The sequence below is a fragment of the Oxyura jamaicensis genome, chromosome 3 (assembly GCF_011077185.1).
Source record: "Oxyura jamaicensis isolate SHBP4307 breed ruddy duck chromosome 3, BPBGC_Ojam_1.0, whole genome shotgun sequence".
In the NCBI taxonomy this organism is placed as follows: Eukaryota; Metazoa; Chordata; class Aves; order Anseriformes; family Anatidae; genus Oxyura; species Oxyura jamaicensis.
Window position 1 is genome coordinate 15,772,723 of NC_048895.1, and position 15,775 is coordinate 15,788,497.

The window sequence follows — 15,775 nt, forward strand, 5'->3', positions numbered from 1 at the left end:
CGAACCCCAAAGACGTTTTCTTGCAGCTCAAAGTTCAGATGGTCACAAACAGCAGTTGTTCTGGTTAGAAAAAAGTATCACGCATTTGCTGTAAGTTCAAAAGCTCTCTGCTCAGCACCTGGATTTTCTGCTCTTCATGCCACATCTTTACAACCACTTCCTTCAGGAACTGGCCATAAAACGAGCTCTGATGGTGACAGCTCTTAAAATGTTATGTATGTGAGCGGGTTTGAAAACACAGTCCTTCCAGGGACGCCTCTTTGTTACAGGACCTTTTTCTCTTGTATGTTATTGCATAGGCCCTCTTTCAGCCTTTTAATCTTTGTAATTCCAAGCTAATATCGGAAAGAATCACTGCCAGCTTGAAACCCAGTAAGCTGTCAAAAATGAGTGAAACGTGGCTGAGGGAATGTCCCTGCCAGTTTGTTAGTTTTAAAGTCAAATCTGCTTGCTCCTTCTAGATGCTTTTTTTTTTTTTTTTTTTTTTTTTCCTTTTTCTTTTCCAAGCTAATTTGTGAAGATCCAAGTGAACGAAACGACCTGGCCATTGGCCACAGGAAAAAAGGTTACGAGCTGAGGTTGGAACCAGCGATGCTGGGGGCCTTCTGCTGTGGCACTTCTCAGGATGGGACAAGCAGTCTGCTGGAAGCACATCTTTACCTGTCACTAGAGATACCCCAAGGAACGGCTTCCACATGAAATGTCTTCTCAGCTGGGCTGGTGGCTGAACTGGAGGCACACAAGGCCCATTCCTCTCCCACTAGCCCTTGGCACACTGCTGCCTGTGGCTTTCAGCTGGCTGGGGTTAACCCATGTGTCCTTTCCCCCAGGAAAAGGGGAAACCAGTGTGTCCTCAGCTGCCAGCAGGATGCTCTGGCTCCTCACTCACCCACTTGTGACTGTACAGGAGCAGAGCGTGGCTCCTGTTTCAAACACAGCTCTCTAAAGGCAGATTTGGGGAGCTGGTGCACTGGGTAGGATAATAAATCCCTTCTTATGGGCTAAAGCTGTCATTGTACAGTGTCTTCCTTGGGGGAATGGGGGAAGGAGAAGACTGCAGGAAGTTTGCCTCAGGGAGTCACCAGGGACTGGGGTATTTTGGGTGCCAGACCTTGAGATATTGCCAGTTAAATCCTGCAAATCCCAGGAGACAAATTCTGGCTCCGCTTAAGTGTAAGGTTTTTTTGCCACTGACTTAAGTGGAGCCAGGATTTTACCCTGGGGAACTGCAGAACGGAATCTCCTGGCATCGGATGGGCTGTTCTCTCTCCAGTCTTCTCTACCTGATGCTGGAAGGAGTCCATTTGTTCCAACTCTGGGGAAGCACAAAAGCAGCATTGCATCTGTGATGTGTGCTGGAGCTTTTAAATTAAATGTATGTGACATTTCTTGCTACCTCCCCAGCACGTCACAGCCCTGCAGAGCTCTCTGCAAAGACAGGAGTAAGTGTGAGGACTTTGCTCACCCCCAGGACTTTGCTCTCAGGCCTGTGGTGCTTTTGGCCATGCGTGGAAGCACAACTGTGTCTCAGCCCTGCGGCAAATGGCACAGCAAAAAGATACTCCTCTGAGCAGAAAACATCCCTTTGCTTCATCCTACAGCTATTTCTGTCTCTCCTTTGGAAGACTTCCCGTGTCTGTGGCCGGCTGAACCACTTAATGGGGTTCTGGGGTTTTCCCCGAGATGAGGAGTTCACTGAAGCCTATTCACCAAGCGAACAGAGAAATCCTGCAGTGATACCCAATACTTGGGGCCACTGCACTGAAAACCCCATTCATTGTTGCCAAGCCACTGGGGTCAGCCACACGGCTGGAGTTTTACCTGCTTATTTGTTTATTTAATGAGTAACTATCACTTTCCAGCTCAGGTCGGTAATTTCAGATTTCTGCTCCAAAAGGGTGCACAAACACACACGTGTATGGATGTGTACACACATTTCCTGCCTGGCAGCCTGAGCCGCGGCGTGGCTCTGAATGCTCCTCTCAGAAGCACAGACCACCAGATGGAAACCGCTGGGGGTACCTCAGCTCGAGCATCAGGCCCCATACCAATGCACCACCGGGTACCCTTCAAAAAAAAAAAAAAAAAGTGGTTTGCATCTCTACTTTTATTTCACATCTGGATTGAACCATATATCCAGCGTCTCCATTCAGTCCTAGCCTCTACTCTGTCTTTTTTAGCTACTCAGAGTTTTCTGAAACAAATTTATTGGGATTTGAATTTTGCAGTGTTTAGACTCATGAAAAAAAAAAAAAAAAAAGAAAAAAATGAAAGAAAAGAAAGAACAGCAGAGTGCTTCTTCTTTTGGCTGTACACATAAAAATGTTCTGTTTTAAGTTTTGGCCAGAATGTCTGCAAAATGTGGTTGGAAGTTATACTTTCTAACCTGGCTTTTATCATTGTTCTCAGGAAGCTGTAAAAAGTAAGCACTTTTAAAGTGAAATCACTTGAGTTCAGTAGTTCTAGAACTGGGCTTTTAAGGTTGGAAATGGCTCTCAAGGGCACAAGGACATAAATGCTTCAAATTTTAGAAGTGTCTGAGCTTTTAGTTCCTGAATCGGGTTGGAGCTAAACATAATCTGAATGCAGGAAATCTCAGTTTCTAAACCAGAGTATGTTCGGGAAACTATCAAATTTGATAGTTGAAGACCAAAGATCTCACAGTTTGCAATAACAAGTTCTCTGTACCTGTTCCCTTTTCATAAAATTGTAATTTTGCATCAAGATCTGAAACAGTTAATAACCTTGAATTAGCACGGTGCTGAAGCAGAGAAATTGAGTGTGTGAAAATCAGAAAAATGCTTGCTTAAAGTGGTAAGCCTGATACTAGTCTTGTCAGTTCCCTTAAAGCAGATGTTGGCCAATTCTACAGCTCATCGTGACATAACCTTAGAAAATGCAAAAAAGAAATGTCAGTTCATATTGCACGCTCTCTATAATTAAGAATAATTAAGAATTCTACACAAGCATTAAGCTTAAGGCTGTGTATGACTTGATAATTTCTTAGCCATCCCAAAACATGCATTAATTCCAGCTCCTCCATGCAATGATACGTGTTCTTAACATCGGTGACTCCCCGGGTCATTAGATGAATTATGTTGCCTGGCTATGACTTTGTACTTTCCTTGCCACCTCGAAGTACACATCAGCGTATGGAAATGGGATTGCACATGCAGAGAGATAGGGCGTGTTACAGCCCTTCAAAACCTTTCTCTTTACAACCACACAGCGCGCTGCTGGGAGATCCTGTCTCACACGACTTTAGGCAGCAGGCTTGAAATCTCACAGAAGCCAAACCAAAGTCTGTCAACTCTTCCCAAATGAATTTACAAGTGGGGAATGGGGGAATGAGATGAATGGCATGGGATGGTTGTGCATGAGTGCAGGGAAGCAACTGAAAATATTTGTAGAGATCTAAGTACGCCACCCCAAAAATACACACATACTTTCCATCATTTAAATATCTTGTCTCTGGGTGGAAGCCAAGCATTTTTCTATTTATTTCCACTTATGCCACCAAGATATGAAGGGATTTAATCCCCTAATTCAACATGTTAGGAAAATACCAGAAGGCTGAACATCCTGGAAAAGGACAAGGTGTTAGGAGGATGTTAAATCATCTAGCATCATGTGCTGAAGAAACGAAAGCATTTCCGGTTGCTAGTGCTGCAAGCTCTCTCAGTGACATGTGAAAAGGCTGCATTTGGTCCTTACCAGAAGCCAAGTTCTGTCTGTGATAAGCATTAGGAACACATGCATTGATACCTCTTGTTTTCAGCCCTCCTGACAGCTACTTCCAATTTGCATTTCTAAGTGGAATTAGCGGAGGAAGGAGATTTACACATTCCTTGCTGATGGGGACTGTTTAGTTTGAGCTCCTTGCAGGCAGGCTCCTGCAGAAGCCAAAACCTCCCAGTTAATCTTCAGAGAGAGTGACAGGCGAGATGACCTTCGGATGCAAACCATGGACTTTTGCTTAGGATACTCCTGCTCCAGGCCACCAGCTCCCCATGTGACCTTACACAAGTCATTCTAACCTTACTCTTTTTCACAACAGGTTTAAATAAGTTTGTCTGATTTAGATTGCAGTGCTCTGAGCAGAATAGATTAAAAATATTACTGAGTGACTAAAGGAGGCTGGGTGAGCCTTTCTTATGCAAAAATTCTGCTTCTGAGGGAAAGGCAAGGCAGCTACAGTCACTCCTGGGACATGCTTGACAGCGTTACCATTGTAGTTTACAGAAAAACAGAGCTTTTGTAGCCGGAGAGACCCATACTGGTTACCCCTCCCAGCTGCACTCCATTCCCCCATCTGTCCCCTCTGACCTGCTGCTCATGGCTATTGTCAAGCTGGGCATCCTTCCTGAGCTGGTACTGCTTTTATGATGAGCAGCTTGTCACAGTTATATTCAGGTTTCCTGAGTGAGCACAACCAAGAAAACCCTCTCTCTGTGACCTCTCTCTTTCTTCAGATTCACAGGCTACAACTTCACACTGGTGTGAATGATGTAACATTTGTCCGAGACCAAGAATGTCTCCCAGGAGAAAGGTTTCTTGCAGGTTAAACTGGGACTGCTCCACTCCTGCTGCCGCCAAGGGAAAGAAGAGGCTGGGAGGTCTGTTCTGACCTGGGCAATGGTAGCAGGACGTTTGGTGGCAAGTTGGTGCGAAGCCACTTTGCTCTGAAATGCCAAACCACATTTGGCAATGCCTAAAACTCACCCTGGGTGAAAGATTATTCTAAAATGTAATTTGTTGCTAAATGGTATTATTTTAAAGTCATAAAATATTCAGATTTGTTTCATGTGGTTGCAGGCTTGCTGGTCTGTATCCTCTCCTTGATTGCCTCCAACCAAGAGGCCAATTCCCATCACAGATGAAGAGCAGGAGTAAACCTGGATGCAGAAGTTTGGCTTCCTTCCGTATCGCTTTGTATCTTGCTGAAATTTACACTTTCCAGTGATCTGCGGGGTCCAAATGTACTGTTTACTGGTCCAGTTTAGAAATCCCCATGCAGAAGTGACCCCTTTGATTTTCAGACAAACACGAGAGAAGACTCTGCAGGCTGCAACCAGACACCAACGAGGCTCAACCAGGCCTTCTGCAGGACAAGCTGTACGTGAAATGCCAGGAAACAGAGCTAAAGCCTTCCTGCCATCATTAGTCACAACCAGGCTGTCAGAGTTGCTTTGCCCTCAGCTTTCTGTGTATGGAGCTAACGCCAATGCAGAGCTCGGGATTTTGTGTACCATCAGGGTCCTCTTGTGCAAAACACCAGGCCCACACCTCAGCGTTTCCCAAGAGGGCTGCAAAGCCTGGGCAAACTGCTAAAACTTGGTTTTGTAAAAAAGTTTATAGCAAATACACATTTTTATAATACGCATATATTTATGTGAATATGTAAGATCCATAGAAATATGGAAATACAAAGCAGAATTGGACTCGATCTCAGCAAAGCTGTGACAAATTAAACCACCAGTTATTAATGTGACTGGAAATTCACACCAAGTGCTGGGCCTCCCGTTTGATTAATGGAAGTATTTGTAAAAAAAAATCAGATATACTTACGGTTTTTCCCTGGTTTCTGAGATGATCAGCTGCAGCCTGGAGTCCTCTGGCCTGTTTTAGCTGGATTATTCCTCTTCCATCTTCCATTTCAAACCCCTCGGATGCTGACTGCAGTGCCAGCAGGTGGAGCTGCCCATGTGTCTCTCCAAGAAGTAGTGTCCTGGCAAGCCTTGCAAACCGGCACCATATACCCTCAAAAAGCAAGGTGTCCTCTTCAGTGATGACCCTTTGGGGAGCCATGTGTCCCCAGGGCTACCTGCGACATGAGCCGAGCTTCTCTTTCCCTCCAGGGCTCTGTGGACTGTTTTGCAGACAGATCTGGGTGCTCACAAGGCTAACATGGAGTCACAGCCCTGTCCCTCATCCTTGGGACAGCGTGGGGGGCAAATGGTACAAAGAAAGAGGAGAGATGCCAGAAAAACTACCACAGCTCCCAGCTTTTTCTTCCTCTTCTTTCATCCTCCTCTCCTTTTCCCTCATGGTGCTGGGACTACTCTAAGGAGCTGTGGAGTGGTTTTGTGGCAGCATGAAGAGGACATCGATGCGTTGGCCCTCAGCACCAGCCCTATCCCTCACCATAGGGGCTAAAATAGGGAAAAAAATGATATTTAGGGCCTCTGTGGGGTGGGAGGCTGTGGGGGGTGGAGGCCCAGAGGGTGACAGTGACACCTGAGGGCGCAAGCCCAGGCCTAGCCACTGTCATGGCCGTGAGAGCCTTCCGGAAGGCAGAGCCACCAGGCCGGGCCTACCCATTGAGGTGCTCCCCCAGAGCGTGCAAAACACCTGAGTAACACCCAAAACCACCTAAAAAAAAACAACCACTCCCTCATTCCCTGCTGCATTTGGGCAAGTGCAGCCTGTGTCTGATGCTAGCAGCATTTACAACCTCAAAATGCAAACTAACTCAATTTTTTTTCCTCAGAAACTGAGGTCTTAGAAGGGTGGCTCTGGTAATTTCCCCTGTATTTACCAGCACAGTTTCATTTTCACCTTGTTTTCCAGCCAGGCAAAACCCATAAACGGCATCATTTTGATATGATGTATTTGTATTTACATGGTACATTTTAAAGCAATAGCTACATTGATCATACATATTAGAAACAATAAAAAAAGAAGTTAAGAACTAAAATGTACATCATACACTTGTATATATATTTTTTTACACAGAGGTAAAAAGGCTTATAAAAATCAATACAACAGGGTTTTAACTTTTAGTATATAGATACAATAATGATGAGGCTTCAGGCACTTTAATTTGTTAATGTGAGCAATAGCTTGAAAAAATTTTTCCACAACAGAAAAAAAATTGGTTAATGTTTTGTTACCACAGATACAAAAATAAAATCTGAATAATTTCTCTCAAATGATTGATGTCAGTATTGCAAAGCTGACTGGGAGAATGCTACACACTGTTCAGCAGCAGTGTGGAAATTAAGGAGAAATATTTACAAAAAACACCCATTTCTATCATTGTGCCCTTACACCACTGCCTTCACAAACCAAATAACACACGCAGCAAAATCTACAAGTATTACAAAAACCCAAAAGGAGAAGAGGGAGGAAGAAGAAGGGAGGAAAAATAATAATAATAATTAAAAAAAAGTGTTGTTTTTTTTTTTTTAAAAAAAAAAACAAACTTTTATTTCCAGACATACAGAAAGGCTTGGAGTATGTCTACTTTACTTAAATAAATAGGGGCACTTCAAGACCGGACAAAAAGCTGTAAGATCTCTTTGTAGTGTTGTGCTTTATAGAGAACAAGATCTTACAGATGTTTGTTTACATGAAACAACTCTGAGAACAGAAAATTAAAGGAAAAGGTTGTTCCATTAATTTTTTTCGAGGCTGGCTTGATGTTTACTAGACACCATTGAGAGATTTGTCAACTGCTATTAGGCACAAAATATTTATATTTCATTCAGCAAACCCAGACACATCACCAAGAGTGTAACACTCCATTCCTTTTCCATTATCATTCATTTTTTTCCAACCAAAAGATCCCCAGCAACTGCTACAAATTAAGCCTACCAAACTCTATAGTGTATAAGCACATTGCATACTTAGTTCATGGTTTACTAAAAAGCTGTGATTAACTCTCAGAGGAACTGTTGGGACATTCCACCAAGAAAAAATGGCAAGCGTTCCTTTTACATTTATTTGGCAAAAAAAAAAAAAAATCCTCTCTTTTAAGACTGATGTCAATGTGCAATAGAGGGAGGGAAAGGACATGCGCCCACTGGCAATTTACTGCAGAAAGAAATTATGGCAGGAACAGCAGTGCCAGCTTTGACAAGCCAATCCCTAGCTGCCTCAAAGTATTCAGATTGTACTATGCTAGTTAGAGCTCACTGCGCTAAATCATTTTTTTTAATAAAAATTATTTGGCTATTCCTTGTAATATATTAGAAAAATACTCTTTTTCCAGCTAATTACAAGCCTTGTACACAAGACAACATGACATTTAAAAAAAAATTAAAGTAATCTTATCCTGCTGTATGCACCTTATGCATCCACTTGATAAATCTGGGTGGCAAACTGGGGAGGGGAAAGCGGGGGAGACACTTCAGTCTGGCTCCTGCAAAGACTCACATGCTTAATCCTACACACAGAATCACAGAAATGCTGGTTGCACACGCATTAAGTTGGGACATCTGTAAGCATCTGGAGGATTGGGACCGTAGGTCAGGAAATGAAAGTGGTGGTTAACAACCTGGCTTTTGGTTTTAAATACCTGCTTAGACTGCTAAATGTAGCTTCTACTGTGGATGTGTATGTTCTCATGCTCATGTATTATACAGAAAAAAATAAACAAATACTATTTTCCATACAATCCACCACTTAATGCAGCATTTCCCCAGAATTGCCATGGATTACAATAGTGCTTTTGACATTGCATTGTTAATAATTCTTTGCATAACAAGAACTTTCCCCGTCTGGAACCTTAGTGTTTTATTCTCAAATCATGACATGGCTGGCTAATGAAGAAGTTCCCTTCTTTCAGGCAGAACTCTGAAAACACAGTTTTATTTTTCCAAAGTTATTTAGGGAAAAAAGAAAACACTAAAATTTAAGTTTCCCTTTCAAGTAGTGGTCTGAAATGATTACAGGTAAGGAGAACTACCAGATTCTCAATGGTTATGTGACTATGGTAACTGAGCCTTGCTTTCTGTTCATAGAACTTTAAGAACAGAGAAATAATTTAAGATGTTTGCTGAAGGAAATGACGATGGACTCTAGAAGAGAAACTGCAGCTTAGATGGCTATTTTGGCTTTGGAAAATAGAACAACAACAACAAAAAAAAAAAAAGAAAAAGAAAACCAGTGACAGAAATACTGTGTTGTGGTACAAGTTTGTTACTAGCACACCTTCTATACACACAATAAATTGACGGCAAGTTAAAATATCTTCCAAGTGAGATTTCATTCACTATACCACCCTGTTTCGAGAAATGCCAAAACTTGCTAATGCACTGATGGTACCGAGCAAGCAGAGGCAAGACGGACACAACCTGGAGATGTTCTACAATCCACCACCATTTAAAGCAGTTCTTTTCTCAAACTCATTTTAACTGAAAAAATAATATAAACATGTACAAGAGAGTCTGTTTGATTACAGATTAATAATACAAAAGTCTATGCTGTACGTTAGTTAGTTAGAACACTTGATGAGCAAATCAATGCAGTGTGAGCCCCAGACGATCAAATGTAAAGTGATCCAAACTGGTGGTTTCTGGATGCTGTTGGGCACAGTGGCTGCATCAAAATAAGTGATCTCAATGCTCAAAAACCAACGTGTTCCTTGAACTACAGGAAAAACATAACACTCTGAACTCATCCGTAGTCATCCAGCAGCTTTGTGTTTTCCACCACAGCACCTGCACATGACCCCACAGTGGTGACAAGCCCGAAGCGGCAAGTAACAGCACATACATGGAGCAATGAAAGACAAGGCGATAAGGGCCATCCACCGGAGGCAAAACATTTCATCACTGGTGTCACACGAGCAAGGATCTGTATAGTCTCCTTCCGGATCGGACATACAGTGATAGAGCATAGTGTCTGCGCACCACATACAGCTCACTCGACGGATGCAAGTCTTGACGCGGTCTGGAGCATCCTGGCATTGACCCCGTTTGTTCTCCTCATGATTGAACATGTCCCTGCAGTATACGCACCGCGACCTCTCACCATCCTCCTTCCGTCTGGGCTTGAATTTGACGGGTTGAGTCTTTATCACAGCACCCTTGATATCTTCACCCAGGTCAAAGTCTGAGTTGTCTACGTAAGGATAAGTGTATTCGTGTTTTGAGGCCTCACTTTTGGCAAAACGTACGTAGGAGTCCATGTCATCAGGATCAAAGTTCTTTCCTCGCGCTGGGGCATGGCGATAGTCCTCATATCCAGTCATCCAAATCTTTTCCCGAGGATTGATGCGTACTATCTCCTCATCGTCATCTGGAAAGTTGACGTGCCGGTACGATCGTGGTGCTGACTGTGGAAGCAGGGATGGAGAAAATATAAATAAGCTCAATTTTCGATAAGCAATTACTTTCTCCTTGCTTAAGGAAGTTATTGAACAATTTTGTTCTTTGTACACACTTTGGTGTGTTTTGACTGAAAAAAACCCACCCAACAAGCTAACAAAACAGTGCATCTTCATGAAGTGCCCCACTATCTGTAGGAGAAGCAGGGTAAGCATTCGGCTTTCCCCCATATTCCAACTTTCAGGCAGAAAACGGACACTTAAAACTAAAACTAACTGAGAAGGAGACAGGAGTGGGGATCTTCTGAGGAATGGGGGGGGCGGAAACCAAACACTCCACAGACTTAGCTAATGACAGAGACAGTCCTTCATGTCCTAACAGCTAACAGAGACAGAAACCTTACTTGTTCTAGATGGTAGTGGTCAGAACTATAATGGTCGTGAAGGTGTCCACGAGTGCAAATTCTTCGATGTTCGCTGGATGCCGGAGAAGCCAGAGTTCGCACAGGCTGTTCCCTTTTCTGAGAGGAGTTGGAGGAGCTATCTGTAGCATTCTGTTGTAAATGGGAAGGGGAAAAAACTTGTCATACGTTCAGCTGTTACAGCACGCAGTATTAAAAAGAGGTGTTTTGCCACTCACTGACTTCGCACACACCTGCAATATTGGCAACACCTGACAGCAGGCAGCTTCATCAGGTTTCACAAAGTTCTTGAAAGAGGCAGATCTGTTGCCAGGCCATAAAATGTGTTGCCACGCACACGGAAAAATTAAATATACCATAGCCTAGCAGTGACATATTCACTAACACCACTTGTACTCGTTTGGCATATTATTTGTTGTACTGGGCACCGCAGGATGGCGAACATTCACACTAGAAGAAGTACAAGGTTAAATGATTGCATCATTTGAAGGAGTTTAAGTCCTGATGCACACTCAGGACTGAAAAAAATCTGGTAATTTTGTTAACCTTCAGGAGTCCCATTAAGACAGAAACTTCTTTACGCATTCTTTTCCAAACACTTGCTGAGTTCCAGTTCATCACAGACTCCTTAAATAATCAGCTTTCCTTTAAAAATCATTTTTTTTGTCTCCTTTTGTCACTTATCTCTAATGCGCAATGAATGTTCCTTTTATTTTTATACACTCCTGCCTCATAGTGCTCACTTTCTTTAGATTATTATATCATTACACAGTAACAATCATGAAACGGCAAAATATGCAATAATATGCTGCTGCCAATACCTGCAGCTTCTTAATGTATTTATTTCTCCTCCCAGAAAAATGCACAGCAGAGTGACCAGTCTTAGCCATCCCTTCTCCATGGCCCTTCCTTGGTTAAAATGCCTTCCATCCAGTATCCAGACATTCACGATTTTTGCCCATTAATTCTTTTTATACGTTGGTTAGACTTTTTCAGATTACCACAAATAGCAGAGGACGGCTGTTAAATGAACACCCTCTCGATGGTTCCTTTTACACATCAGTACTACTGTTGACAGAAAGGCTATAACGTTGCAATTACATCAATTGCAATATTGGTGCCTTGAACTAAGAAAAATCTCCATCCCCGTTCAACTGTCAAGCTGTGGCTGCAGCTAAGACAAGTCCGAAGGAGACGTTTTCATTTTCCACAACAGTTAGCAGAGAGACAACCTCAACAGGGGAAGGCAGTTTTATCAACACAGGCAGAAGACTGGTTTTACCTGAAAAACCTTCTCTCCTCGTCAAGAATGCACTCTCTAAATATTATTTTTCAATGAATTGTACTAAACATGCCTCTTACTCCGAGAGTACAAGACCAGTCATTGTGGCCATTTGTTTATTCTGAAAACAACGCCTTGCAAGGCTCTGTCCTGAGCTGAGCACACCTTGAAGTATACCACAACACAAAGTATGAAAGTATGTGTCAAACCACTTTAACTTGTATAGCACTTAAAGACACTGAACTGCCAGCTTATTTTGTTGAAAGCAAATACACAGATCTGGTTGCAGTGTGATGTAAAGTCAGGCTGGGTTATCCGAGACATACAAGCAGGATGTCTGACCCACCCATTGTGAACAGACTTTTAATTCATGTGGGTTTGGTTTTTTTTTTTTAAAACAAGTACTTAGAACAAGTCTTAAAGTATGTTAGTAACACCAATAAAATGCAACTGCACTGGTATTCATTTTTTAAAATTATTATAATGGTTCATCAGCCAAGTCTTCATTTCCTACTAGATACAGACACTTCACATCTGGGGTTTAAGCACTTCTAAGCTAACTTTTCTGCCTCTAACTTCAAGCCCTACTGTAACGAGCACATTCTGGGGACACTTCAAAATAAAATTAGAAGCTTCTACAAGCAAGTACTTCAAAATAATATTAAGCTTTCAGGATATTTTGAAACCCTTAGGAGAGTTAGGATTTAGTTACAACAGCCACCCCCTACAAGTACCTTTCTGCAGCGCGGTGTGTGGCACAGACTGATACAGAGCTGTAATTTCAGCTCCTCAAAACAACAACAGAAAGGCACACACCCCAGATTCCGGGTAGTTTTACCCTGTAGCATGCTCTTAAAGTTAAACTTTGACTGTCATGAGCCAAAAAGGAGGCAGGGCATAGCACAGTGCCGTGCCAGCCAGCAGGACCCTTCACCTTCACTGGAATTGCAGCTGAGCCCTGCTGGACAAGCCTTTCGTGGGTACGCTCCAGAAACATCGTGGGTGCTCATGGTCAACGTAATGAAGCCTGGGAAACTTACTCAACTGGAGTAGGTGGCACACGTTGGCCTGCAACCCTCTCGCCCTCCTAGATGGAAAAAGAAGTCCCCAAGTGGATGCAGCTGCTAGATAATCTCTGTGGGCAGCTGGGGGCTGTAACCAGCCCTCCGGGAAGCGTGATGCTTGCTGGATGCACGCATGGCCTTGCTGGGAAGGCCGTATTTCTGCAACAAGCAACTGGAAGAGCGGCTGGAGCGATTTTTATCTAGTCGGATCCTTATCTTTGCTCCACGCCTTCTTCTCCTTCAGACCCAGCAGGGCGACCAAGCCTCTCCTCCACATGTGTTGACATGGCTACAAAACCTGTTTGCAGCATACCAAAGAAGCTGCGGCTCAGGCCTCCGCATTAACCTTATTAAAAATTGCTTCACTTCCACGTTCAATGTCCTCAGATTAGAGGGGCACTTTGCCAACGCAAACACTTGCTTTGAGCACCCAGAAAGGTAGAATGCAGGCTATCTGAGCCCAGGTCTCTGTTCACTCTTCTGGAAAAAAAGTTAATGCAGAAGGAAACTGGTTGACAGACGCAGTATCTGCTGGGTTACCTTGCTGACTATCACCTGAAAAAAGCACTGCTACTTTCCAAAAAAAGATCCTTCACCAAAACTTCAAGCTTCTGTAGAAGAGAAAAAGAGGCCCTCAACACATAGGAACAAATGGGCTGGAGATTAGGAATTAAGGGTGGAAAATATACGTCCCTCCAAAGCAGGTGGTCACCAGTGAAGCCCCCAGGCCTCTACTTGTGCTGCTGAGTGTACTCACAAATAAACTGAAAACAGGGCGAGCAGCAAGATGACAGAACCTTCTCATGACACTTAAGTTATTCAGCAACGTAAAAATGAAAGCTGACCCTGAAAATTCGCTTAAGAATCTCATAATGCTGAGGGACCAGATGTTAGAAAAAAAAAAAAAAAAAAGCTAATTACCACTAATATCTGAAGTGATGGGAACACCTTGATCTGACACATGCAATGATGTACTATGAGACAGCCATTGCTGCTCAGGTGAGAGCTTCTGGGGTTAAAAACCACCAGCTCCCAGTGCAATAGTCAGGACAATCAGAGGCCTGGGGTGGCTTCTGAATACTGGTTAGCTAAATAGAGGAGGTCTCTCTAGCCTGGAAAAGAAATGATGGAAGGGAACATGAAGATGGGAAGGGAAGAAGCCTATAGAATCAGGAGCCTAATGGGCAAGTAGAGTAGGAAGTGATTATTCTTCTGGTGTTCTTCAGAAGAGAAGAACACAAGGCCTTCGGTGGGACATGCTCAGATAAGCTCCAAACAGGACGAAGTACTTCTGACAAATCCCAGGGTTACAACCGGGTTCAAGAAGCCACATGGAAGCTCTCAGAAAGTGATCAAGGATCACTTGATGCTCAAGCCCTGAGCGGTGGACTGCTCCCTTAGTACCGCTCAACTGCGACTGAATCTGAACTTGGTGACTGGTGATAGACACATCCTCAAAGAAAAGGACTTAGGCCGTGGTGGAAGCAGAGAGCAATTCCTGCCCCACACAAGACTGTGGGCTGGGATTTTCTGCTGCCGCCATAGCAGTAAAAACTTGGGGGAGGATGACAGAGTGGGAGACACGAGAGGCCTGTTGCAGGTCACCCAAATACAACACACTTGCCTACAGGAATAAATCTAGAAAGGACATTATCTCCTCCAGAGCCAGGCTGTCAACCGTTGGTCTCTCAGAGAAATACTGTCTTCCCCTAAAGCCAGTTGAAACCAATCTGGTTCCAAATTTTTTTTCAGGGGAACTATTGAAAACACGCCCAGTATCCACAGAAGAGAAATGAACCCAAACCTAATGCTGTTGGAACAGCAAGTCCACAAAGAAACGCCGTTTCAACACGCCCTCAATGCACAATTGGAGAATTTTGTGCGGCACGTACCAGAGCTTTGTGATTGCTATGGTGGTCGCGAAGCCTTGTGGTTTCGCTGCTCGGATAACAAAATCATTAATCATGACCATAATAGCAATTTTATAAAACCCGTGCTACACATTTCCTCTTGCAAGTGAGCTGAACATATCTAGGCGAGCACACGTACCGCATGTCTGATACGGCCACTTTGAGAGAAAACACTCAATTTCTACAAGCAAATGCTTGCACTGCAATCACTAAAAAGAAAAAGTGTCCCCAGTCCCTGTTTCCCTCTCAGAATTTAAGAAGTGACTCATTAAATTAAAAAAAAAAATCCCTAGTCATTAGTAAAGAAGATTATGTTAATCATTTACTGCAGTTTACTTCTCATTGAAATGGATTTGTTACACTAGAACGGCTGGCTAATCAGGTGCCTAAGTAATATTGTGAGATAAGCATCTATCATAAAAACAGATGAAAAAAAAAAAAAAAAAAAAGCTTCCCCCTTCCCCCATTTCCCAGCTACTGAACTGGACAGATCACCTTGCCTCTAATGGCTTCGCAGAATAGTTTCACCCCTTGTGGTGCAATACCCAGAGTGACCAGGAAAAAGAAGAAAGATCCATCTCCAAATTATGAAGTGGCTTGTCAGAAATCGGTTGCCTGAGGGAATTTATGGGAGCTCTGCTGCTTGCAACTTCTAGAAGTGCTCTCAGCCAGCTAAAGCATTACCAAGTCTGCTGTCAAGATTAATTGAGGGTCAAACAAGATGATTTGCTTTTTCTCTAGGATTTTAATGGCTACATGAGGTGGGGAAGGCAACGGCGAATAGAAGTATCATGATGTTGAACAAGCAATTTTGCAAGTAATGGATGGCTCTAAAGTAATTGGAAAGCTGTGCCAGCCCGGCCTTTCTCCAGCAGAAGCTGTCTGTCTGCAAGTTAACCTGTTCTCTGTTGCCACACGCCGCTGTGCTTCTCTCCCACTGCTGTGCAAGCCATCTCGCTGAACCACCCCGATCTGATGGGGTCTGTCTGTGCCCCACGTGGAAATGCAAAACTCAGTGGGTCTCATCTTCGCCAAGGCATTCTTCA

At 43.3% G+C, this 15,775-nt stretch overlaps 1 protein-coding gene across 3 annotated transcripts in view; it reads right to left on the reverse strand.

Moving 5' to 3' along the window:
* Positions 1-7,201: 7,201 nt before the first annotated feature.
* The window catches only part of SPRED2 (sprouty related EVH1 domain containing 2), a 59,666-nt gene continuing 51,092 nt past the window's right edge, over positions 7,202-15,775 (reverse strand). For all 3 annotated transcript variants that reach the window (XM_035321068.1, XM_035321069.1, XM_035321070.1), the window contains exons 5-6: positions 10,456-10,605; positions 7,202-10,060 (exon numbers count right to left, since the gene is read on the reverse strand). In XM_035321068.1, coding sequence (XP_035176959.1) covers positions 9,410-10,060; positions 10,456-10,605 — 801 coding nt within the window. In that variant the 3' untranslated portion in view covers positions 7,202-9,409. The remainder of the gene's footprint in view (positions 10,061-10,455; positions 10,606-15,775) is intronic.